Source organism: Hemitrygon akajei, chromosome 25 (genome assembly GCF_048418815.1).
Source record: "Hemitrygon akajei chromosome 25, sHemAka1.3, whole genome shotgun sequence".
Taxonomy (NCBI): Eukaryota; Metazoa; Chordata; class Chondrichthyes; order Myliobatiformes; family Dasyatidae; genus Hemitrygon; species Hemitrygon akajei.
Window position 1 is genome coordinate 25,827,359 of NC_133148.1, and position 24,205 is coordinate 25,851,563.

Sequence of the window (24,205 nt, forward strand, 5' to 3'; positions counted from 1 at the left end):
GTAAAATAATTAAGAAGTTCAATCTGGAACCGCGAGAAATGCTTCATTTAAAGGTCAGATTTGAGGGCAGAGCCCAGGGTCCTTAGCAGAACGGAGGAACGGGCATCTTGGGGTCAAAGTCCACCGATCTTTCAAAGTTGGTGTTTCTGCTCCATAAAACTCTGGTTACACCACACTTGTGAGTGTTTTGTCCAGTCCCGTTCGTCTCGTTACAGGGAAGGGGGATAGGGATGGAGGATAGGTGCTGGGAGATGGGATGGGGGTTGGGAGGGGTTGGGGATGGGGGTGGGAGATTGGGGGATGGGACATGGGAGATGAGGAGGGGGCGAGGGGAGTGGGAAGGAAGGAGGATGGGAAGGAGGTGGAGCGGTGTGGGGAGGGGAGGGTTTGGGGGAGTGAAGGGTGATTGGGAAGGGGAGGGGAAGGGGAATGGGGTGGAGTTGTGTTGGAGAAAATTCATCCATTGTTGGAGCGAGGAGCAGGGGGTGCCGAATTCTCATCCGGAACTCGCCGTCCCTCCCCTGTCCCCTCTTCCAGGTCCTTGATCATCCGGATCACGTATACGTTGGTGACCCAGGTCAGGAACGCCACCAAGAGGGGGTAGGATTGCTGGTATCGATGGAGGCGGAAGCCCAGCCGTCGGTACAGCCGGATGGCCGGCTGCTGGGCGGTGGTGGTGCCGAGGACGCAGCGCCGGTATCCACGGCAACGGCCGAACTCCAGCACCTGCTCCACCAGCCTGCGGCCTATCCCCCGCCCGTGGCAGCGCAGGTCCACGGCCAGGCGCAGCAGCTCACAGGAGCCGGGGCCGTCCTCGGCCGGCACCGGGCGGACCGCCACCACGCCCTTCAGTCCGTCCGCGCCCCCCTCCTCTTCGGCCACCCAAAAGCCGGCCCCCGGCCGCCGCAGGTAGCTGCCCTCGATGTCGCCCATGTCTGCCAGGAGCTGCTGCCTCACGTAGTTGGCGAACATTATCCAGCAGGCCAGGTAAAGGAGGACCAGCAGCCCGGCCCCCGACAGGGCGGCCCACGCAACCGAGCGGCTCAGCCCGTAGACGGCGCCGCTGGCGGCCAGGACGAGGGCGGGTGCGACGGGCGAGAGGAGGGCCCGTCGGAAGGCCAGCGGCGGCAAGGATTTCATCCCCTCCCTGAAGATCCGCCGGGCCTCGGCGCCGTCCCCCGGCCGGAACGGGCGCACGACCAGCCGGGGGCCCTTCCCCGGCGCCTCCATCCCTCGATGAGGAAGGGGTGCAGTGGATTCCTTCCGCTGCCCAGGACCTGTTGGAGGAGATGGGGGGCAGAGAGAGAGAGAGATGTCAGGGCCACAATGAAGCCTTTTTCTACCATTAACCAAGGGGTCCATGGACCGCTGGTTGGGCACCCCTTTCCTGTCCATGGACCTGTGCCAGTATATTGTGACCTTTGTTAATGCACCACCACCTCCTCCGGCAGCTCGTTCCATGCACGCACCCACCCTTTGGGTGGGAAAGAAGTTGCCCCTCAGGGTTCCGCTCCCACATTCAACCTGAGCCCTGATTGCCCAACCCTGGGATAAAGACTGTGCGTATTTGCTCCATCGTTTGCCCCCGGTGACTTTGTACAGCTCTACCATTGCCCACCGGTGAACAAGGGCAAGATGTTCACTGTGAACGGTCGTGTCCTGGGGAGTGTCATAGAACAGAGGCACCTAGGGGTGCAGGTACGTGATTCACTGGAGGTGGGGCCACGCGTAGTTAGGCTGGTGAAGACGGCTTTAGAGGCACCAGGTGCAATGACCTCATCTAACTCACTGTTATCAGACTCTTGAAGAAACCTCTTGTCTGATAAAATAAGACTCCTGGCCTCACAGTCTACCTCATTATCTCGCATTTCATCATTAACCTGCCGCACCTTCTCAGAAGCTTTTACACTTTAATCTGCATTGTAATAATAATGAAAAAGAGCAATTGTGCAATACTTGATCTCCTGTTAGCGACGGAGACAGGGAAGGTGACAGAAGTTTGTGTTGGGGACCACTTTGCATCTAGCGATCACAGTGCCATTAATTTCGAAGTATATATATGAGAAAAATTTAGGTTTAGTCTGCAAGCTGAGATTCTAAGTTGGAGAAAGGCCAATTTTGATGGTATGAGGAAGTGTGGGCCAAGACAGGCAGTTTTCTTGGGAAGTGAGAGGCCTTCAAGAGTGAAATTTTGAGAGCACATTGCTGGTACGTGCCTGTCAGAATAAAAGGCAAAGATAACAGGTGTAGGGAACTTTGGTTTTCAAGAGATATCGAAGGCCTGGCTAAGAGACCAAAAGGAGTTGCAGAGCAGGTATAGGCAGGTAGGAATAAATGAGTTGCTTATGGAGTGTGAGAAACCCAAGAGAACACTTAAAGAAATCAGGAGGGCTGAAGGAAAACATGAGATTGCCCTCGCAAGCAAGATGAAGGGGAATCCCAAGGGATTCTACAGATATGTTAAGAGTAAAAAGATTTCAAGGCACAAAATTCTCAGTGAGGCCGAAGTTGGAGTATTGTTTGCAGTTTTGGTTACCAAATTACAGGAAGGTTATTAATAAGGTTGAAAGAGCGCAGAGAAGATTTACAAGGATGTTGCCGGGACTTGAGAAAGTGAGTTACAGATGTTACGAATGTGCCACAACTCTGAGGGGCCGAAGGGTACAAAGTCGCCCCCTCCTTTTTGAGAATCGCAAGATCGCTATTAATTTGGGTCTGGGACCCAGGAAATGAGAGAGAGACACGCAGAATCCACAAGGGTTTGGAATGTGTGTCCTGGCCTCAGCGATACAAAGCCACGGATAACGGCCATTGTCTCTTGGAGACGGAATTGTGTATTGAGTGCTGTACTATTCATTGAAGCCCTCAGGGGGTGACCTGAGTGGGCTGGTTGAGGGATTGCATCATCCCAACCTGATTGACATCTGAGACCCCATGAGTCCAGATAAAAGAGGGTCTGGGGAACAACCCCTTTAGACGCACCAGGAGAAACGTATGAGACCAGTGGGGGCTTGTGTGTGTCCATCCTTGCCCGGATGACAAGTCTTCCACGGAATGGCCTCGCTAAAGGACGAATACGGATCAAGATCGGATAAAGCAAAGCTGGCAAGTTTCAAAAATCTGTCTCTCTCTCCAACCAAAAAGCTGCAGCCTGAATGAACTGAGTGACTTTTATATTTCCATCGGACAATACATTATCCCCTAGACAATGATTGAGCTATTTCTTATTGATTATTATTATACCCGCACTTTTACGTTTAGTACTGATGACGTATATTATCTGTATGTTTGCATTGATATTATTTTTGTGTATTTTTACCAATAAATACTGTTAAAAATAGTACCATCATACTTCAACGGACCTCTCTATCTTTGCTGGTAAGTGACCCAGTTACGGGGTTCGTAACACAGAGAAAGGTTAAATAGGATTTTATTCCCTGGAGTGTAAAAGGGGAGATATGATAGAGGTATATAAAATTATGATGGGTATAGATAGAGTGAATGCAAGCAGGCTTTTTCCACTGAGGCCAGGGGAGAAAAAAAAAACAGAGGACATGGGTTAAGGGTGAAGGGGGGAAAAGTGTAAAGTGAACATTAGGGGGGCTTCTTCACACAGAGAGTGGTGGGAGTGTGGAATGAGCTGCCAGTTGAAGTGATGAATGCAGGCTCACTTTTAACATTTAAGAAAAACTTGGACAGGTACATGGATGAGAGGGGTTTGGAGGGATATGGGCCGGGTGCAGGTCAGTGGGACTAGGCAGAAAAATGGTTCAGCACAGCCAAGAAGGGCCAAAAGGCCTGTTTCTGTGCTGTAATGTTCTATGGTTCTAAAATTGGTAACACTGGACAAACAATGATTTTGCTTCCTGAACACTTTTGGGTGTATCTTATGAATTTTGGGCTGCTGATCAATGTGAAATTTCCCTATCACACAACTTTTTTGGCCTCCAGATTCATCGTCCTGACTGGCGGTAGGCACCTCCGCTCAACCTTCACCCACTGCCCCGTCCGTCTCCCCTCTTCACCTCCCTTCTCCTTCCCTACCCCCTCCCTACCTCCCCTTCCCCCTATGTCCCCCCTCCCCTCTATCCCCCGCTTCCCCCTCACTTCTCCTTCCCTCCCCCTCCCTACCTCCCCTTCTCCCTATGTCCCCCTCCCCTCTATCCCCCGCTTCCCCCTCCCCAAAAACAGTGAACAGAAGAGTGGAGGGGAAGGGGAGGGGTCGAGAGGGGAGGGAGGGATAGAGAGGGGAGCTGTGCACTTTGACCCCGCGGCCCCTCTGCTCATCAACGCTGTAGAAAATCATGTGTTACATGTACTACTGAACTTTACACTCTGGTCTGGAGCAACGTCCTCTTGTTTGACGGTATGCTTGTATACTGATAGATGACGATAAACTTGAGGGGCAGAGAGAGGGTGAATGCTCACAGACTTTTTCTTCAAGGTTGGGGAATCAAGAACTAGGGAGGGGATAGAGGGGGGTGGGGGAGAAAGAGTGGGGTGGGGGAGAAAGAGGGGGTGGGGGAGAAAGAGGGGGTGGGGGAGGAGAGGGGGGTGGGAGAGAGAGGGGGGTGGGAGAGAGAGGGGGGTGGGAGAGAGTGGGAGGTGGGGGAAAGAGGGAGGTGGGGGAGAGAGGGAGAGAGGTGGGGGTGAGAGGGAAGTGGGGAGGAGAGGGAGGTGGGGGAGAGAGGGGGTGGGGGAGAGGGGGGGTGGGGGAGAGGGGGGGTGGGGGAGAGGGGGGGGTGGGGGAGAGGGGGGTGGGGGAGAGGGGGGATGGGGTAGAAAGGGAGGTGGGGGAGAGAGGGAGAGAGGTGGGGGTGAGAGGGAAGTGGGGAGGAGAGGGAGGTGGGGGAGAGAGGGAAGTGGGGGAGAGAGGGGAGGAGAGGGAAGTGGGGGGAGAGGGAAGTGGGGAGAGGGAAGGGTGGGGGAGAGAGGGGTGGGGGAGAGGGAAAGAGGTGGGGAGAGAGGGAAGTGGGGGAGAGAGGGAAGTGGGGGAGAGAGGGGAGGAGAGGGAAGTGGGGGAGAGAGGGGAGGAGAGGGAAGTGGGGAGGAGAGGGAAGTGGGGAGGAGAGGGAAGTGGGGAGGAGAGGGAAGTGGGGGAGAGGGAAGTGGGGGAGAGGGAAGTGGGGGAGAGAGGGAAGTGGGGGAGAGAGGGAAGTGGGGAGGAGAGGGAAGTGGGGAGGAGAGGGAAGTGGGGAGGAGAGGGAAGTGGGGAGAGGGAGTGGGGGAGAGGGAAGTGGGGGAGAGGGAAGTGGGGGAGAGGGAAGTGGGGGGAGAGAGGGAAGTGGGGGAGAGGGAAGTGGGGGAGAGGGAAGTGGGGGGAGAGAGGGAAGTGGGGGAGAGAGGGAAGTGGGGGGAGAGGGAAGTGGGGGGGAGAGAGGGAAGTGGGGGGAGAGAGGGAAGTGGGGGGGAGAGAGGGAAGTGGGGGGAGAGAGGGAAGTGGGGGAGAGAGGGGTGGGGGAGAGAGTCTGAATCAGGTTATATGACATGAACTTTGTTCTTTAGTGGCATCAGTACATCGTGACCATGTGGTTATGGTGTTCGTTCAGTGATCTGTAGGTTGCTAGTTCGAGTTTGTGTCCTTGAGCAAGGCACTTAACCACACATTGCTCTGCGACGACACTGGTACCAAGCTGTATTCCAAGCCTAGAGCCCTTCCCTTGGCCGGTCTTAAAAAGCCTTGCCCAGGCAATTCCAAATACAAAAAGTACTAGAATTTACCAAAAACAGTGAACAGAAGAGTGGAGGGGAAGGGGAGGGGTAGAGAGGGGAGGGAGGGATAGAGAGGGGGAGAGTGGGGGGGAGAGAGAGAGAGAAAAGGAAAGAATTCAGGTTTATATGACGTCAAAGTCCTTATAGGCTCATCAGTTCATCATCAAATTATGCCGATTTCCAAGAAGTGACTGAGTACGAGACCCCTCCCCCCCCCCAGAGAGGACACCAGTCTATCGCGAGGTTAACCCCCATTTTTCAGCTGGGTAGACTGGAGCATTGTGAAGCAGTGGGATTTAATGCGAAAAAGTGATCAAAGAAGGGGGGGTGGGAGAGGGAGAGGGAGAGGATCAGGGGTAGGGGAAAGGAGAAAGTGGGAGAGGGGGTGAGGAGGGGGAGAGTAGGACAGTGAGGGGGAAGCGGGGGATAGAGGGGAGGGGGACATAGGACGAAGGGGAGGTAGGTGGGAGAGGGAGAGGGAGAGGATCAGGGGTAGGGGAAAGGAGAAAGTGGGAGAGGGGGGTGAGGAGGGGGAGAGTAGGACAGTGAGGGGGAAGCGGGGGATAGAGGGGAGGGGGGACATAGGGGGAAGGAGAAAGTGGGAGAGGGGGTGAGGAGGGGGAGAGTAGGACAGTGAGGGGGAAGCGGGGGATAGAGGGGAGGGGGACATAGGACGAAGGGGAGGTAGGAAGGGGAGGGAAAGAGAAGTGAGGGGGAAGCGGGGGATAGAGGGGAGGGGGACATAGGGGGAAGGGGAGGTAGGGAGGGGAGGGAAGGAGAAGGGAGGGGGAGAGGGGTGACGGGGAGGGGGAAAGATAGAGCGGGAGAAGAGAGGAGGAGGTGAAGAGGGGAGACGGACGGGGCAGTGGGTGAGGGTTGAGCGGAGGTGCCTACCGCCAGTCAGGACGATGAATCTGGAGGCCAAAGGAGACCAATGCAATGTTCCGGCCGCAATCTCCAGTGCTTCCTCCGGCCCCGTGCCCCCGCCGACGGCGCTGCCTCGGTGTTTGTGGGTAAGAGAGGGAAACAAGGAATTAACCCATGATCTCAGATAAACCCTCCCCATCGCGCCGCCGTAACCTCCTCCCCTTCCTCCTCCTCCTCCTCCTCTCTCCCTTCCCCTACCGGGACCCCGCCACCCTCCGCGGCGGACGTCTGCTCTCTCGCAGGTAAGCAAGGCGCCTCGCTCGGCTCCGGCTGCCGAGTCTCTCACCGGGCAGGAGGGCGTTTGAAACGGGTTCCGGACATGGGCAGGAAAGGTTTAGAGAGCAGATGGTGGGAATCTGGGTCTGAACGGACCCGTCACAGAGCCACAGAAACGGGCCCTTCGGCCCATCGAGACCGTGCCCGATCATTTAAACGGTCCTCTGCCATCGAGCCGCCCCGAGACCGTATCCCGGCCAAGCATGTACGCATCCAGACTTCTCTCAACATTGAAATCGAGCTCACTTCCGCCGGCAGCTCCTTCCACACTCCCACGACCCCCGAGTGAAAAAGCTTCCCCTCATGCTCCCCTTAAACATTTCACCTTTCACCCTCAACCCGTGACCTCTGGTTGTGGTCCCACCCTGCTTGCATTTACCCCATCTATACCCCTCATAACTTTGTATGCCTCTATCAAATCTCCCCTCAATCTTCTATTCTCCAAGGAAAAACAATCCCCACACACTCAAACTTTCCCTATCACCCAGGTTTGCAAGGGTTGGCCATCCTAGTCAATTTTCTCCCTAATCTTTCAATCTTGTATCTTTCTTATAGGTAGGTGATCAAAACCTGCACACAATACTCCCGACTGGGGCTCACCAACATCTTATTCAATTTCAACATCTCCTGTACTCAGAACCTTCATTTGTGAAGGCAGAGTTTTCTTCACGACCCTTTCTACCTTTGACACCATTTTCAATGAATTCTGTTCCACCACACTCCTCGATGCCCTGCTGTTCACTGTGGAAGACCTACCCTGGCTGGTCCTCACACTTGCCTGCATTAAATTCCGCCTGTCGTTTTTCAGCCTGTTTTACCAGCTGGTGCAGATCCCTCTGCAAGCCAGGATAGGCTTCCTCGCTGTCCACTCCCCCCCGAATCTTGATGTGACCCACACATTTGCTGATCCAGTTAACCACATTATCCAGATCATCGATATACTCTGGATGACAAAGTCCAGCAGGCCCAGCACTGATCCCTGCAGCACGAGTCACAGGCCTCCAGCACAGACAGTGGGCCGATTGGCCTCGCCACGTACAGGCCTCACACCCCAGGATGCCTGTGGCCCTGCTGCCCCCCTCCCTGCGCGTCCGTCTGCCTGTTCCAAAGCTCTCTTCATCGCCTTTACTGTATCGCTCCAGCAACCCACGTTCCGGATACCCACCACTCTCTGGTTTAAAAAATAAACTTACCCCTCACATCTACTTTGACTTAACCCCCCCCCCCCTCCAACCCATCTCACCTTACAGATATACCACGGAGAACATCCTGACCAGCTAATGGGGGGAGATGGGGAGGGGGCTACTGCAGAGGATCGAAATGTAACCTCAGTCAGCTCCATCATGGGCACCAGCCTCCGTAGTATCTGGGACATCTTCGAGGAGCGGTGCCTCAAAAAGGCAGCGTCCATCGTTAAGGACCCCCATCACACAGGTCACGCCTTGTTCTCATTGCTACCATCGGGGAGGGGGTACAGGAGCCTCAATGATTCAGGAACAGCTTCTTCCCCTCTGCCACCCGATTTCAGAACCCATGAACACTACCTCACTAATTTTTATTTCTGTTTTTGCATTACTTGTTTAATTTAACTATTGTGTAACCCCCTGGGTCGCCTCAGGCTCGCTCAGCTCGTTCTCATCTGGGGGGAGCAGCCTTCGGCCCCACCAAACTGGGTAATCAGCTGGTGTGGATGCTGTGTGATGTCCCCGCCTCGCCCAAAAACAGACAGTACACCATATGCGATTAAATGAGTACAATTTATAAAGGTTACTATAACTAAGTGATTAACAACAATACAGTATATATGAAGGAAATGAAAATAAAGAAAAGGCGCCAAACTTATCAAAGTCCAACCCACTTCGTGCACAACCGTTGGAGCTCAATTACTGAAGTCTTCTGGCCACCATTCGATCCCCTCCGAACTCCTCGACTCGCAGCTCAGGACCACCCGAAGTGGTCAACCAAGCACATCTAGCTTCATCTCCTCTCCTCCGGGTACCTCCTGGCCTTGGACCCCCGCTTGGGGTCCGTTCCTCGCCCAGTTTACAGTCTCACATCCTCTCTCTCTCACCCCCTCGCGCCGATCTCCCCAAAAGCCCGCCAACAATAGCTTACAGACTCAGAAGAAAGAACAACATTAATCCCAATTGGTTTACAAAGGAATATAATTCTCGTTATCAGTAAATTTTAACCCAAAGAAGCCATTTTGATTAACATACGCAGTAACAAAGAAACCCCCTTTACAATTGAATACACATACAATCTTACTGTAATTCACAGTTTTTTTTCTCTCTGTTATCATGTGTTGCATTGAACTGCTGCTGCAAAGTGAATAAATTTCATGCCGGTGATATTAAACCTGACTCTGATCCTCGGACATTTCCCACTCGCTCTGTGCCCCTCATGAGCCTCTGTGAGGGCTCCCCTCAGCTTCCGCCGCTCCAGAGAACACAACCCACGTTTCCAATTCAGGCAGCGTCCTGGTGAATACCCTCCACCCCCTCTCCAAACGCCCCCGTGTCCTTCCGGCGATGGGGCGGCCGGAACTGAGGGCGACGCCTGACCAGAGTTTTGTAACATAACTTCCTGACTCAGTGCCCCGATTAATAAAGGCAAGCAGGCTGGCAGGGTGCGCCTCCTTTAGCCCCCTGTCGAACCATGCGGCCACTTTCCGGGAGCTGTGCACTTTGACCCCGCAGCCCCTCTGCTCATCAACGCTGTTAAAAGTCCCCCCCGCCCCCCCCCCCAAGTAGGGCTCCGCCCCGGGGGCTCCCATGAGTGATAATGGTCTTTAAAACCTGGCGCAGAAGAGTTTTATGAAAAACTGAACATGAACAAAGACCGACAGACACACTAAATGTGCTAAGCTGGGCTAAATGCGAGACTTCAATGTGCTAAAGACGACAAACTGCGTGAACAAGCTGAAATCACTGAAAACCTGAGTTGTAAAGCTCCTTTGAACGCGAGCCCGTCAGGCGTGCCGTGCTGGCGGTTGAAGGTACCCGTGGCCGCTCGGGAGCCCGGCAGATGAGGGGCAATAACTGCTTCTGAACCCGGTGGTGTGGGACCCAAGGCTCCTGCCCGAGAGTGATGGTGGGAGCCTTCCCCTGCCCCCCTCACCCCACCCCACTACCCCTCCCAGTCCCAATGAAGGGTCTCGGCCCGCTATGCGGCCTGCCCATACCCCACAGATGCCGCCCGACCTGCTGCGTTTTCCGAACACTGGCTCCGGATTCTACAGATTCTCCTTGTGCCCTCCGTGCTGCCATTGGCCATGAAGTGGGGTGGCTCAGTAGTGTAACGGCTAGCACAACGGTTTACAGTACAGGCGATGCAGGTTCAATTCCCGCCGCTGCCTGTAAGGAGTTTGTGGTTCTCCCCGTGGCCGCGTGGGTTTCCTCCGGGAGCTCCGGTTTCCTCACACAGTCCAAAGACAGACGGTTTGGTAAATTGCTCCGTGATTTAGGATTAAACCGTGGTATTCCCGGGCGGCATGCCAGGGGTGGGGGAGGCCTATACTACGTGGTAGATAGAAGTTAGGAGGTCAGGTTGCATCTTTACAGATCACTGGTGAGGCCACGCTTGGAATACTGTAATAATTTCTGGTCAGCACACTGCAGTGGCGAGCGTGCAGAGGAGATTCCCAGGATGCTGCCTGGGTCGGAGTCTTTGGTTAAAGGGAGAGGCCGGGACTGTTTTCCCCGGAGCAACGGAGACTGAGAGTGAGATGACAGAAACACAGACGTACGGCACTCTGCAAAAGTCTTGGGCAATCTAGATTTCTTAAGTGGTTTCGGATAATATGAGCCCTGATTGAGGCTGTCTGGCTTACCTGGAGAGACAGAAAGAAACGAGACAGCCAAGGTCTGCAGAAGAACGGTGGCAAGTTCTCCAAGATGCTCGGAACAACCTTCCGGCCGATTTTCTTATAAAACTGCTTGACAGTGTACCGATAAGAATTGATGCAGTTTTAAAGGCAGGGGGTGGGCATACCAAATATTGATTTGATTTCGTTTCTTACAGTTTCCTGCTCTTCATGGTAAATTGTTTGATATTTAGAAACTTTTCATTTCATTATTTTTGAAGTCACCTTTGCTTTACAGAATTTTTTTTAAACGCGTGCTGAAGACAGCAGAGTACAGGCCCTTCGGCCCACAATGTTGTGCCGACCCTTTAACCTACTCGAACACTTCTCTCCCAAACAACCCTCTATCTTTCATGGTCCAATCTGACAGAGGCTTAAACCACTCTTCAACCACCCCTGGCAGTGTAATTGCACCCACCACTCTGACATCTCCCCTAAAGTTTCCTCTGATCATCTTAAAAGGCATTCCCGGTCAATGTGGCTGTCTCGGTTTTACATCTGTCACACTATCAACGTTAGGAAATGTTTTAGACAGTCTCTCCTTTGTCAAATAGTAACGATGTACAATTTCAAATTGAATTAAAGAGTGACTGGCACAGATCGAAGAGGAGTTAACCAACTTCAAAATCCGCAACCAATCCTCTGTTATCGAGGTCATGTTGAGCTCTCCCTCCCAATCTTGCTTAATCTTAAGTGAAGGGTAATTGTGCTGTTGTAACAATAAATTATAAATTTTCCCAATAAAACCTTTCACTAAAGGGTTCATTTTAAAAATAATATCTAACAGGTCAGAATCCTGTATATTTGAAAAAATATGTTTTGGTCGAGTTCTGTATTGAAACATTTTTGGAAGTCTATTTTCTCTACAATTTCTAATGTTTAAAAATTAATTTACAATCTAATAAATTGCCAGTTTTATTTGGTATAATCCCTCAATATACTCATGGTATTTCTCCATCAGACCAACATGTAATTGTATTTGTTACATTATTGGCCAGAAGGGCTATTTTGTTGAAATGGAAAGATGCTTCTGCTCCTATTTTGAGACAATGGTTCTCTCAGGTGATGTGATGTCTTAGTTTGGAGAAAATCAGAAGTCGAACTTTTCATCCTCGATTTGATTTTGAGAAAAGTTGGGGTTCATTCACCCGCTACTATCATCTGAGTTGAGTTAATCAATATGGTTTCCTTCTGATTTTTCTTTAAATGGACTTGAGTTGGGGGATTGATGCTTTTCTTCTACGGGAGTTTGTATGACGTACAGCTGCGGGTTGTGCACCCAATGGGGTTTTTCATTTTTTTAATAGTTAATAGCAGTTGTTCTTTTTCTTTCTTTTCTTTTAAAAAATTCTTAACACTGTATTTTTTCTTATTATTGATATATTGCTTAGCTTAGCTCAGTTATTTTCTAATTTAATTCTTCATTGTACATTATAACATATTGACTTGATTACCTTAATGTATATTCTTGTTGATCTTCAATAATAGTTGTTACGAACCCCGTAACTGGGTATCTTACCAGCAAAGATAGGAGTATCCGTTGAAGTCTGATGATACTATTTTTAACAATATTTATTAGTAAAAATACACAAAAATAATATCAATGCAAATATACAGATAATATACATCATCAATACTAAACGTAAAAGTGCAGGTATAATAATAATCAATAAGAAATAAGCTCTATCGTTGTCTAGGGGATAATGAATTGTCCGATGGAAATATAAAGTTCAGTTCAGTTCATGCAGGTTGCGGTAGTTGTTGTTCGCTGTGTTGCAATTGTTGGAGAGAGAGAGAGAACAGTAACAGCTATTGACTTGCCGACTTTCCTTTACGATCGTGATCCGTCGATGCGTTGTTGTTGTGGCCATTCACGTATGACCCCTCCGTCCTTTAACTAGACCATTCCATGGTGGACTCGTCACCCAGGCAAGGGTGGACACACACACAAGCCCCCACCGGTCTTGTAGCGTCTCTCCTGGCGCGTCTGAGGGGTGTTCCCCAGACCTTACTTTTATCCCCACTCACGGGGTCTCAGGTGTCAATTAGGTTGGGGTGATGCAACCCATCAAACCAGCCCACTCTGGTTGCCCCCGAGGGGTTTCAATGAACAGAACAGTACTCAATACACAATCCTTCTCCAAGAGACAACAGCAGTAATCAGTGGTTCTGTTCCGCTTTTGTTAGGAGGAGACATTCCACTTTGTGTATGTCTGCGTTGTCTCTCTCTCGTTAACTGACATGAGCTGTTTATCAATAACAACTATCTTTTGCTGTTATCTCAGTCATTTCCTGGGTATCAGACCCGAAATAGTAGCGATTTTGCAATTCTCAAAAAGGGGGGGGGGGGCGACTTTGCACCCTTCTGCCCATCAGAGTTGCTCCTCATTCGTAACACCCCCATCCTTCTAAGAATTTTCACCCAAAAGGGGAAAATTAACTAGTACAGAGTCTTACAGAATTTCAGAATCCTAACACAATACAAAAGAGTTTTCACTACAGAGTAATACAGTTATACATTCAATTTAGCATCTAGATAAACAGTCAGCAAGTACATTATCACTTCCTTTAATATGCTGTATCTTAATATCAAATTCTTGCAACATCAGACTCCAATTTAATAACCACCCATTTTTATTCCTTTTTCTTCAGCAAAAACAAAACTAAAGGGTTGTGATCTTAAGTATATATTACAAAATGTGAACCAATACATGTGTGATTATTCTGTAGTACATTACAAAAGTTTATGCAAATACTAATCTTTATTTTACTTTTAAACTCAACAGTCAATCTTCCATGGTGTTGTCTTTATTATTTACATGCTTTGTTGAAATCCCTCAAAACCAGATCCTGTTATTTAAAGTGGCATTTTGTCAACCTTCACCTCTTTTCCACTTAACTCTCACGTGGTTAGCTTGCTCACCTGTGTGGAATAAGCTTTCGCATACTCCTTTCATAGGAGTTATTTTATCAACAATGTTTTCCAAACTTAGCCCATCTTCTGAACTTCCACACAATTCTTTATTTTTAAGCAAGTCATTAATTTTGTCTTCAGGACCCTTCATTCTATTAGTTTTCAGTTTAACATCTGCAAGTGATCCCTCTTTGTCCAAACAACATTTCAAATTCTGTCTCTTCACAGCATACCCTTGAATAACATTAGCGAGTGGGGTACCTTTAAATTCCAAAACAAACTGTAATTGATTCACAGGCACCTTGTTAACAAGCCATTGTTCCTTCAGCCTGGTTACTGCTTCTGACACCAATCCAGACTTTAAATTTTCTTTATTCAATTTAGGAACTACACTTTTCCCTTCTCCTTCAATAATAATATCCACATCACCACCTTTTATCTCCTCACTAACTTTTAACACACCTTTGAGCACAAACAACTGGGAATTCTCACTTCCCACTAGTACCAAGGTTAACCCTTTCTTCACTGAACCAAGTCCAGCTGACCCACAAGGACTGCATTCCTTTTCAACTAAATCAGATACCTCAGACTTTTCCTGAGTTTCATTACTAGGTTCAGTACCACGTGCATCCACATCTTGAACACACTCAGACGGGACATCTGCCTCTTCCAGGCTTTCCATACCCATCCCCTTTTCAAATTCTAAGTTCCCCTGATCCTCCCAGTTACTCTCTGGGCAACTCCCTTCCGGAGTAAACTCAACCCTGTGGGTTAAAACAACCTCATCTGCCAACCCAGCAGACTCCTTCAAGGTAATGGCATCCTTTTCATCTAGGACTGCCCTTATTTCATTATTGGGAACACATTTAAAATTTTCAACTTCTTCAAACAGTTCTGTCAAGCCAGACAGATCATTCATGTCCAACCCTGGACCTTCTAACAGCCTTATCTGTTTCTCATTTTTACTCCGTGCCTCTATACATTTCCTCCTGGCTAAGGGTAGGTCTACCTCCTCTCCTTTACTCTCTTTTACCTCCCTATTCTCCGTTTTACCATCCCCTAACCCCTCTTGGTACAGGGTCAGTAAAAACGTCTCAGCCAAATCGACACTGGACTGATTTAAACTGGTCCCTTTCTCAGCCGCCTTTCTCGACATGCTGCGAGTGATCGCGCATGCGGGATAAATCTTGGAACCTAGGGGCGGGTCCTCAGCACTCACAGGCTTGCCCGTCAGCTTCACGGCTGAACACACCTCACCACCTGCTAAATCATTACCAAGAAGGACGTCCACGCCATCTCTTGGTAATTCTGACCGTACCCCTATTTCAACTGGTCCAGATACCAGATCACAATTTATAATGCAAAGGCACAGCTTCTGTCCCTTTTCCTATGCCTCTCACAACTACCTCTCCCGTCTCAGGACCAAAATCTAGTACCTTACTGAGAATCAATGACTGCTCAGCTCCAGTATCTCTCCAGATCCTCACTGGAACTGGGGTTTCTCCCTCTTTCACAGACACGGTCCCTTCTGAAATAAATTTCTCACGCCCCTCTGGTATTTTATCTACCTGGGGCTTTCTCATCGATTTACTGATCAACACAATACATCCTGTAGGGACTGCTGCGTTCCCTTTTCCTGTCTCCTTCCTCAGAGCAAAGCACTTAGATGCAATATGACCCACCTTTCCACAATTAAAACAGGTCAAGCCAGGAACCCTCCTGCCAGCCTGCCTTTCTTCCTCCTTACTTTTACCACTAGCTCCTGGCTGAATTTCTGCCGCAGCCGGCGGGCTTTCTCTACCGTTCCCACGGTCTTTCTGGTAACTCTTATTCAAGGAAAACTTTGGCTTGTGGGTTAGGGCATATTCATCTGCGAACCTAGCAAATTCTGATATAGACTTATTCGGCTTCTCGTTCAAATACATCCGGATATCATCCGAAACACAACCTTTAAATCCCTCAATCAGTATTAACTCTCTGAAACGCCGAAAATCCTCTTCCACCATTTCTGCTGCACACCAATGATCCAAGAGCACACCCTTCTCATAGGCAAACTCTGCATATGTCTGATTCCACACTTTCTTTAAATCTCTGAACTTTTGTCTATAGGCCTCAGGTACCAATTCGTAGGTCCGAAGAATGGCCTCCTTTACTTTCTCATAATTCTCAGACTCCTCCTCCTCCATGGACAACGCTGTATATGCTCGTTGTGCCTTCCCTTTTAACACACTTCGTAACAACGCCACGCACTGCTCTTTGGGCCACTTCTGACTCACTGCCACCTTTTCAAAATGCAAGAAATAACTATCAACATCCGTCTCCTCGAACGGAGGTACTAACCTAAACTCCCTACTAACATTAAACTTCTCCTCTCGGTCTGCCCTTGGACCCTTCTCTCTTGCTTTAACTTCTCCATTTCCAGCTCATGCTGCCTCTGTTTCTCCTTCTCCTCATACTCCCTCTGTTTTCCAGCTCTTTCCTTCTCCTTTTCAGCTGCTTCCAGATGTTTTAGCCTAATTTCATGCTCCCTCTTCGCCTCTAACTCCTTTAGCTGGAGCTCATACTCCCTTTTCTTCTGTTCCAACCTTAATTTCTCCAACTCTAACTGAGCCGTCCCAATAGCTGGTACCTTTTCAGGGATCTGTTCCAATACCTCAGCCGAAAACACATTCTTCTCAATATAATACTGAGTTATGGCCCTCCGCATCTCCCACTTTTTCATTGACGACCTCACCTCTACGAGATTTAGTCCTTTCGCAATATTTACCAAGTCCGTCTTTGTAGCCTCCTCTAGCGCCTTCAAAGTCGGGTTTTGTGTAAATTCGTCTATGTCCATCTTTGCTGGTTTCCTGTCTGGTTACCCACGCAACCAGATCACAGTCTGGACTTATAGCCCGATTCACTGGCCCTCCAATTTGGTATCAAATCTCGAGACGAGGCCCCAAGTTGTTACGAACCCCGTAACTGGGTGTCTTACCAGCAAAGATAGGAGTATCTGTTGGAGTCTGATGATACTATTTTCAACAGTATTTATTAGTAAAAATACACAAAAATAATATCAATGCAAATATACAGATACTATACATCATCAATACTAAACGTAAAAGTGCGGGTATAATAATAATCAATAAGAAATAAGCTCTATCGTTGTCTGGGGATAATGAATTGTCCGATGGAAATATAAAGTTCAGTTCAGTTCATGCAGGCTGTGGTAGTTGTTGTTCGCTGTGTTGCAGTTGTTGGAGAGAGAGAGGGAGAGAGAGAGAGAGAGAGAGAGAGAGAGAACAGTAACAGCTATTGACTTGCCGACTTTCCTTTACGATTTTGATCCGTCAATGCGTTGTTGTTGTGGCCATTCACGTATGACCCCTCCGTCCTTTAGCTAGACCGTTCCGTGGAGGACTCGTCACCCAGGCAAGGGTGGACACACACACAAGCCCCCACCAGTCTCGTAGCGTCTCTCCTGGCGCGTCTGAGGGGTGTTTCCCCAGACCCTACTTTTATCCCCACTCACGGGGTCTCAGGTGTCAATCAGGTTGGGATGATGCAACCCATCAAACCCACCCCCTCTGGTTGCCCCCTGAGGGGTTTCAATGAATAGAACAGTACTCGATACACAATCCTTCTCCAAGAGACAATAGCAGTAATCAGTGGTTCTGTTCCGCTTTTGTTAGGAGGAGACATTCCACTTTGTGTATCTCTGCGTTGTCTGTCTCTCATTAACTGACATGAGCTGTTTATCAATAACAACTATCTTTTGCTGTTATCTCTCTCATTTCCTTGGTATCAGACCCGAAATAATAGCGATTTTGCGATTCTCAGAAAGGGGGGGGGGGGCGACTTTGCACCCTTCTGCCCATCAGAGTTGCTACTCATTCGTAACATAATTAATAAAAAAGATTTTAAAAATGAAAAGGTGTTCCCTGGTATTGTCAGTGCCTCCTTAGGGAAAAGGTTCTGGCTGTTCATTGCTTTTATGCCTATTATAACATCTATAAATTTGCCTCTTACGTTCAGAGAGCAAAGCCCTGGCTCCCTCAACCTATCCTTGTAAGACTCTTAAGATTTTATAATTAACGTTTTGCTGTTTGCTTGATTTGTTTTTGTTTTAGACGCAAGAGATGCTGGAAATCTAGAGCAATAGCGCGCTGGAGGAGACCAGCAGGTCAAGGCAGCATCTATGGAAGGGGACAGTCGGCGTTTCGGGCCGAGACCCATTCCCGATGAAGACCTACCCACGGCCGCTGCCTGTCCTGCTGAGCTCCTCCACCGCATCGTGTCTGTTGCTTGTTCTTGATTTCTTGTGTGTAGGTTTTCTTCTGAACGGGTTCCATGCTGTGTCTCTGTTTTGTGGCTGTCTGTGGAGAAGACGAATCTCAGGGTTGTATACTGCATGCAAACTTTGATCATAAATGAACTTTGGAACTTGTTTCTAATGCCGGCTTCACCCTGGACAATCTCCTCTGCACCTTCACTGTACCTTCCACCTCCTTGCTGTAACGAGGTGACCGAGACGGAGCGCAAAACTCCACACAACGCACACAAAATGCTGGAGGAGCTCCACATGCGCTCCAACCACTTTCCCTCGCTAGCTTGCAGTTGATGATCGCGATCACAGAGGCCAGCAGAAGAACAAGAGTCAGGTTTATTATCACCGTTGTATGTTGCGAAATTTGCTAACTCTGCAGCAGCAGTACATAATGATATAGAAAAAAATGAATTACAGGAAACATATAAAATAACTAAATTAAATTCATAGTGTAAAAACAGAAAAAGAAAGGTAGTGAGGTATTGTTCATGGGTTCAGTGTCCATTTAGAAATCAGATGGCAGAGGGGAAGAAGCTGTTCCTGAATCGCTGAGTGTGTGTCTTCAGGCTCCTGTACCTCCTTTCTGATGGCAGAGGAGAAGAAGCTGTTCCTGAATCGCTGAGTGTGTGTCTTCAGGCTCCTGTACCTCCTTCCTGATGGCAGCAATGAGACCAGGGCGTGACCTGGGTGATGACGGTCCTTAAGGCACTGCTTCTTGAAGATGTCTTGGATACTACGGAGGCTAGTATTTCTGTAGCGGAGCTGACTAATTTTACAGCTTTACAACTTCCTATAGCTTCTTTCGGTCCTGTACAGTAGCTCCCACCCCCCCACCCATGCAGCCTGTCAGAATGCTCTCCACGGTACATCTGTAGAAGTTTTAGTTGACATACCAAATCTCTTCAAACTCTTAATGAAGTTTTTTCGCTGTCTTGCCTTCTTTATAGCTGCATCGATATGTTGGGACCAGGTTAGATCCTCAGAGATACTGACACCCAGGAACTTGAAATTTCTCACTCTCGCTCCTGTTCCCTCTTCTTACACTTCGTGAAGTCGACAATCAGCTCTTTGGTCTCGTTGACGAGGTTGTTGCTGTGACACCACTCAACTAGCTGGTATATCTTGCTCCTGTATGCCCTCTTGTCTCCATCTGAGACCCTGCCAACACAACATACACTTTCTTAACCTCCCTATTCACTTGCAGGCAGCGTCAAGTGATCCTAAGATCCCTCTGTTCCTCCACATTGCTAGGAAGTCTGCCGCTAACCCCGTTTTCCGCCTCCAAGTCTGACCGTGCAAAGTGAATCACCTCACACGTTCCCCGCACTGAACTGCATCTGCCACGTCTCAGCCCAGCTTTGTCTATCAAATCCCGTTGTAACCTACAACCTTCCACCCGGTCCACGACACCACCAGCCAGGACAGTAGAACCTTGTGTGCAGGGGTATCGCAAGGAGCTGGGTGCTTAAGGTGAGAGAGAGGATATTTAAAGTGGGGGGGTGTTTTGAGGGTTCCTTTACGCAGGGTTCTACTCTCAAAGATTCAGACGAAGTTAAGTTTATTGCTGTACGCACAAGTGAAGTGAAACGCACATCACGTCATTCACAAGAGAAGGCAACTTAATCTGAATTTATACAGTTTTGTTTACAAGATAAAAAAATCAGGATCGTTTATTATCACTGGCATATGTCATGACAATCGTTGTAGCAGTTCAATACAATACACAACAATAGAAAGAAAAAGAACTGTGAATTTCAGTGAATATGTATATACTTAAATTTTTAAAAGTAGTGCAAAAACACAGAAATTTAAAAACAAAAGTAGTGAGGCAGTGTCCATGGGTTCAGTGTCCATTCAGGAACCGGATGGCAGAGGGGAAGAAGCTGTTCCTGAATCGTTTTAGAGCGGAAAAAAAAAGTCGGTTTTATTGCAAAGAGTTGAGCTCAAGGTAACATTTAACCTCAGAGTACAGCCATGTCACCACGGACACCCCGAGATGCTTTTTCCTGCGGGCATACTTAGCAAATCTATAGAATGGGAACTGTAAACAGGATCAATGAACAACTGTGGTTGTACTGAGGCAGGTGTCAGGGTCAAGAACCGAATAGTTTAGGGAAAGTAGCTGTTCTTGAAGATGGTGAAACTTCACCTTCACCAATCAGACATTTAAATAGGCATGGTACAGCAGGATATGGTGATATAAACACAGAAGGGTGACAAAGTCAAATGAGGTCGCGTTTATTGTCATTTAACTATATGCATGAATACCGTCAAACAAGACGATGTTTCTCCGAACCAGGGTGTAAAGCACAGTAGTACACATAACACACAATAACCTAGGAAAGTAAGAATTCAAATATTCAAAGTACATTTAATATGAAAGGAACATGTATATTGTATGACCTTGAGATTTATCTACTTACAGGCAGCCATGAAGTAAGAAACTCAGCTGAGGAAAAGGAAGAGTTTTCCTGGACCCAGTGCGCAGGAAAAGAGAAGAACACCGTGTAAAGAAGCACAGAATTCGGAGCCGAATTGAGTCCATCCCTGGAGTAGGCCCAAAGCCTGGGTCTCAGTTCATCAGATTAGTGGGACAATCGCTGCGGAACCCACAGACACGAGGCACGGCAGCCGGGGGAGTCTCCGGTCCCGACACCCTCTCTTTCCAGTCATTTAAATCATCAGGTACAGTACCAATTATCCGGTGAGACTTCGAATGCGATACACAGGGAGTTCAGGAGCCGAATGGCCGGAGGGAAGAAACGGTTTCCCACCCTGACCGTTCTTGTCTTTATGCGTCGGAGTCACCTGTCCGATGGGAGAAAGTCAAAGAGGATGCTGGACGGTTGGGTGGGATCCGTAATAATACTAATGGCCCTGCGTATGCGGTGCTCCTGATAAATTCCCCCGATGGATGGTCGGGAGACCCCTTTGATCCTCTCTGCTGTTCTCACACAGTCATTTGTTGGGAATTCCTGTCCGATGCTCGGCTGCTCCCGTACCAGATGGAGATGCAACTTGTCAGGACGCTCTCAATGGTGCTTCTGGAAAATTCAGATCACTGATCATTGCAGGTGAAATAGAGAATTTCCAAAGGACACAGCGGGATGTGGATCAGTGGCAGAGATGGGCAGAGAAATGGCAGGGACTTGTACTTGGGAGGTCAGCTGTAAAGGACAGTTAATGGCAGGGCTCCGGGACAGTGCTGATGTACAGAGGGAGACTGGTGGCCAAGTCCACGGCTCCCTGAAAGAGGCTGATAGGGTGGGACAGATGGTGTAGGGCACGCTCACCTTTATTGGTCAACGAACTGAGTTCAAGAGTTGCTGCTTTATAAAACTCTGCTACAGATGGATATATCTGCCTGTCTGTCTATCTGTCTCCCCATCTGTCTGTCTATCTACAGTGACGTGCAGAAGTTTGGGCACCCCTGGTCAAAATTTCTGTTACTGTGAATAGTTAAACGAGTAAAAGATGACCTGATTTCCAAAAGGCATAAAGTTAAAGATGACACATTTCTTTAATATTTTAAGCAAGATTACTTTTTTATTTCCATCTTTTACAGTTTCAAAATAACAAAAAAGGAAAAGGGCCGGAAGCAAAAGTTTGGGCACCCTGCATGGTCAGTACTTAGTAACACCCACTTTGGCAAGTATCACAGCTTGTAAATGCTTTCTATAGCCAGATAAGAGTCTTTCAATTCTTGTTTGGGGGATTTTCGCCCATTCTTCCTTGCAAAAGGCTTCTAGTGCTGACCGCTACGGTACCCCACCCCACCCCACCCCACCGCCACGTCTGAGTGTTGTCTGTGGTTCTGACGGGAAGGGTGAGGGTGGGGGAGGGGGAGGGGGTTCTCCAGGATTAGAGAGTGTCAGCTGCAAGAAGAGGTCGGACAAATTTGTTCAATCTGGAGAGGCAGAGGACGAGGGGAGACCAGAAAAATTTTGTAAAATTCGGAAAAGAGGGGGAGATGGTGGAGAGGGGAGAATGGGCACAGGGAAACAGGGGAGACGGGATAGGCGATGGGGATTGGCAGGACGGGATGGAGGGAGGGTGTGTGGGGAGAGAGGTGTGGCAGGGGGTGAGGGGGAAGTGGGGCAAGCTGGGGAGGGAGGAGGGGTAAAGGGCGAGATGGGGGATGGGGATAAAGGGGAGGAGGCAGGCAATGGGTAGATGGGGAGACGGGAAGGTCGAGGGGGAGAGGGAAAGGTGGAGAAAGAGGGAGGGGCTAAGGGGTTGGAGGGAAAGGAAGGCTCCAACATCTGTCTCCTCAATCTCCCCAGGCTCCGAGCATGGCCAAGCCCCGCAGGAGGCGGATAGAGGAGGATGAGGAAGAAGAGGAGGCAGAGGTGGAGGAGGTCCCGGGAGGCTTCACCATCCGGCCCTGCCAGCGCAGCGACTTCGAGGCAGTACGGCGGCTGTACCAGGAGGCGGCAGCCGAGCAGGTGGGGACGGCCTTCCGCCAGGCTCTGCGGCGGCCCGCGGTCTGGGCCCTGCTGAGCCTCTGCGCCGCCCTGCCCTGCCTGGGCCTGTGGCTGGGCCTGGGGCCCGGGCTTTGGGCCGCTGCTACCCTGGCGGGCCCAGCGCTGGCCGCCGCCTCCCTCTACGGGGCCTGCCTGCGTTTCGGCCGGGCCTCAGCCGCTGGACCGTTGCGGGAAGACCTGGCCGACATTGACGGCTACTTCCTGCGGCCCCGCGACGCCGGCCTCTGGGTGGCTGAGGTGGGTCGGGCCGGCCCGCTGGTGGGGATGGTGGCGGTCATGGCCGAGACCGACGGCCCGGCCGGCAGCTGCGAGCTGTGTCGGTTGGCCGTGGCCCCGGGGCTGCGGCGCCGCGGGCTGGGCTGGGCCCTCTTCCGCCGGGCGCTGCGCTTCGCCCGGGCCCGCGGCTACCGCCTCTGCCTCATCTACACCTCATCGGCAAACCCGGCCGCCCTGCCCCTGTACGAGGCGGCCGGTTTCCACCTGCACCGGGCCTACCCCCCGCCTGAGGTCGGGCCCCTGGTCCAACTCCTCTGCCAGGTCACCGACTACGTGCTAACCCTCCGCCTCTCAGACACCCCCCTAGGGTAGAGTGCACGGCGGGGCTCGGGGCCTACAATGGAGGGATGCAGGATGACCGTTAGAGCATTGTGTGATTGTCCAATGAGGTTGAGTAGGAAATATCTGATGGTCCCTCATTGAATTACACCCCATAGAGGGTATTGAGGAACATGCAAACGGGGATTAGGACATTCCCTCAATGGCTGGTGTTCAGGAATGGCCCAGCAGTGCGGGGACTGATCTGCTGTTTATCAGTGCAGGGTATTGAGGGACAATTCCTCTGTGGAGTGGATTGATGTGCCCTTTTGAGGCTGGGGGGGGGGGAATTCAGGAATGGTCCACTGGTAGGGATAGGGGATTGAGGGACGGTCCCTTCTTGTTAAGGGAGGGATAAAAGGACTGAGCAATTGAGGGACAGTCCCTCAATGGTGGTAGTCAGTCCATCGGTGTGGGGGATTGAGAGGTGGTCCCTTGGCTGAGTTGATTGACCGTCCCTCAATGGGGTTACTGAAGGATAGTCCCTCAGTGGGGCAGTCCCTCAGTGGCGTGAAAGGATTGCCCAGGCCTCTACTCTGTCCCTGTCTCTTCGTGGTATCATATCGGGCAGGAGGGTGATGGGAGTGTGAGAGGGCACAGGGGAGGGGAGTGATGATGGGCAGTGCCTCTCTATCCCGCACAGACAGTGGAGAGCTCATTAGGGCACAGGGTCCACATCGTGCACCTTTCCACTACGTTGTATAACAGACAATAATTAGCTCAGAGTGGATGAACCATAAGTGTGTTTACTCACTGCGGGGGAAGACCGTCACCACACAACAGCCAGGGATGGCTTCCGGAAAACGGGCAGCAAAGTCACTACTTTATACACAAGTCTTATCGACCTGTGCTAGTTCAAGGAAAGGGTGTATTTTGGTTTGTCTGATTAATCAGTGTACTTGACCAAATCCACGTGTCTTTCTGCAGTTTGTCAGACACTCAGGGTTCATCGACATCCTGTTGCACAAACACTACATGCAAAGCACTCTGGAACAGGACAGGTTCCACTTTGTTACAGACAAAAATGCCATTTTGTTACTCCAAGTAAAATACGCTTCCACATCTGCGGCGGATTGTAAACTGATGTACAAATAAAGGTGCTGGGAACAGCAGGTGAACACAGA

At 49.9% G+C, this 24,205-nt stretch overlaps 2 protein-coding genes across 6 annotated transcripts; one reads left to right on the top strand and one right to left on the bottom strand.

Moving 5' to 3' along the window:
- Positions 1-6: 6 nt before the first annotated feature.
- LOC140716453 (N-acetyltransferase 8-like) lies at positions 7-8,106 on the bottom strand. Its single transcript, XM_073029192.1, has 2 exons — positions 6,607-8,106; positions 7-1,277 (listed from the first exon to the last, which is right to left on the bottom strand). The coding sequence occupies exons 1-2, from the start codon at positions 6,776-6,778 to the stop codon at positions 457-459; spliced, it is 993 nt and encodes a 330-aa protein (XP_072885293.1). The 5' UTR covers positions 6,779-8,106; the 3' UTR covers positions 7-456.
- On the top strand, positions 6,588-24,205 carry LOC140716454 (probable N-acetyltransferase camello). Of its 5 annotated transcripts, none has more exons than XM_073029194.1 (4): positions 6,588-6,725; positions 20,429-20,688; positions 21,569-21,625; positions 22,287-24,205. In XM_073029194.1, exons 3-4 carry the CDS (start codon positions 21,623-21,625, stop codon positions 23,073-23,075), a joined length of 792 nt encoding a protein of 263 aa, XP_072885295.1. In that variant the 5' UTR covers positions 6,588-6,725; positions 20,429-20,688; positions 21,569-21,622; the 3' UTR covers positions 23,076-24,205. The 5 variants fall into 5 exon arrangements, with proteins under 5 accessions (XP_072885295.1, XP_072885297.1, XP_072885294.1 ...); XM_073029196.1 differs by lacking the exon at positions 6,588-6,725 and adding an exon at positions 6,746-6,881 and having other exon boundaries at positions 21,569-21,651; XM_073029193.1 differs by lacking the exon at positions 6,588-6,725 and adding an exon at positions 6,746-6,881.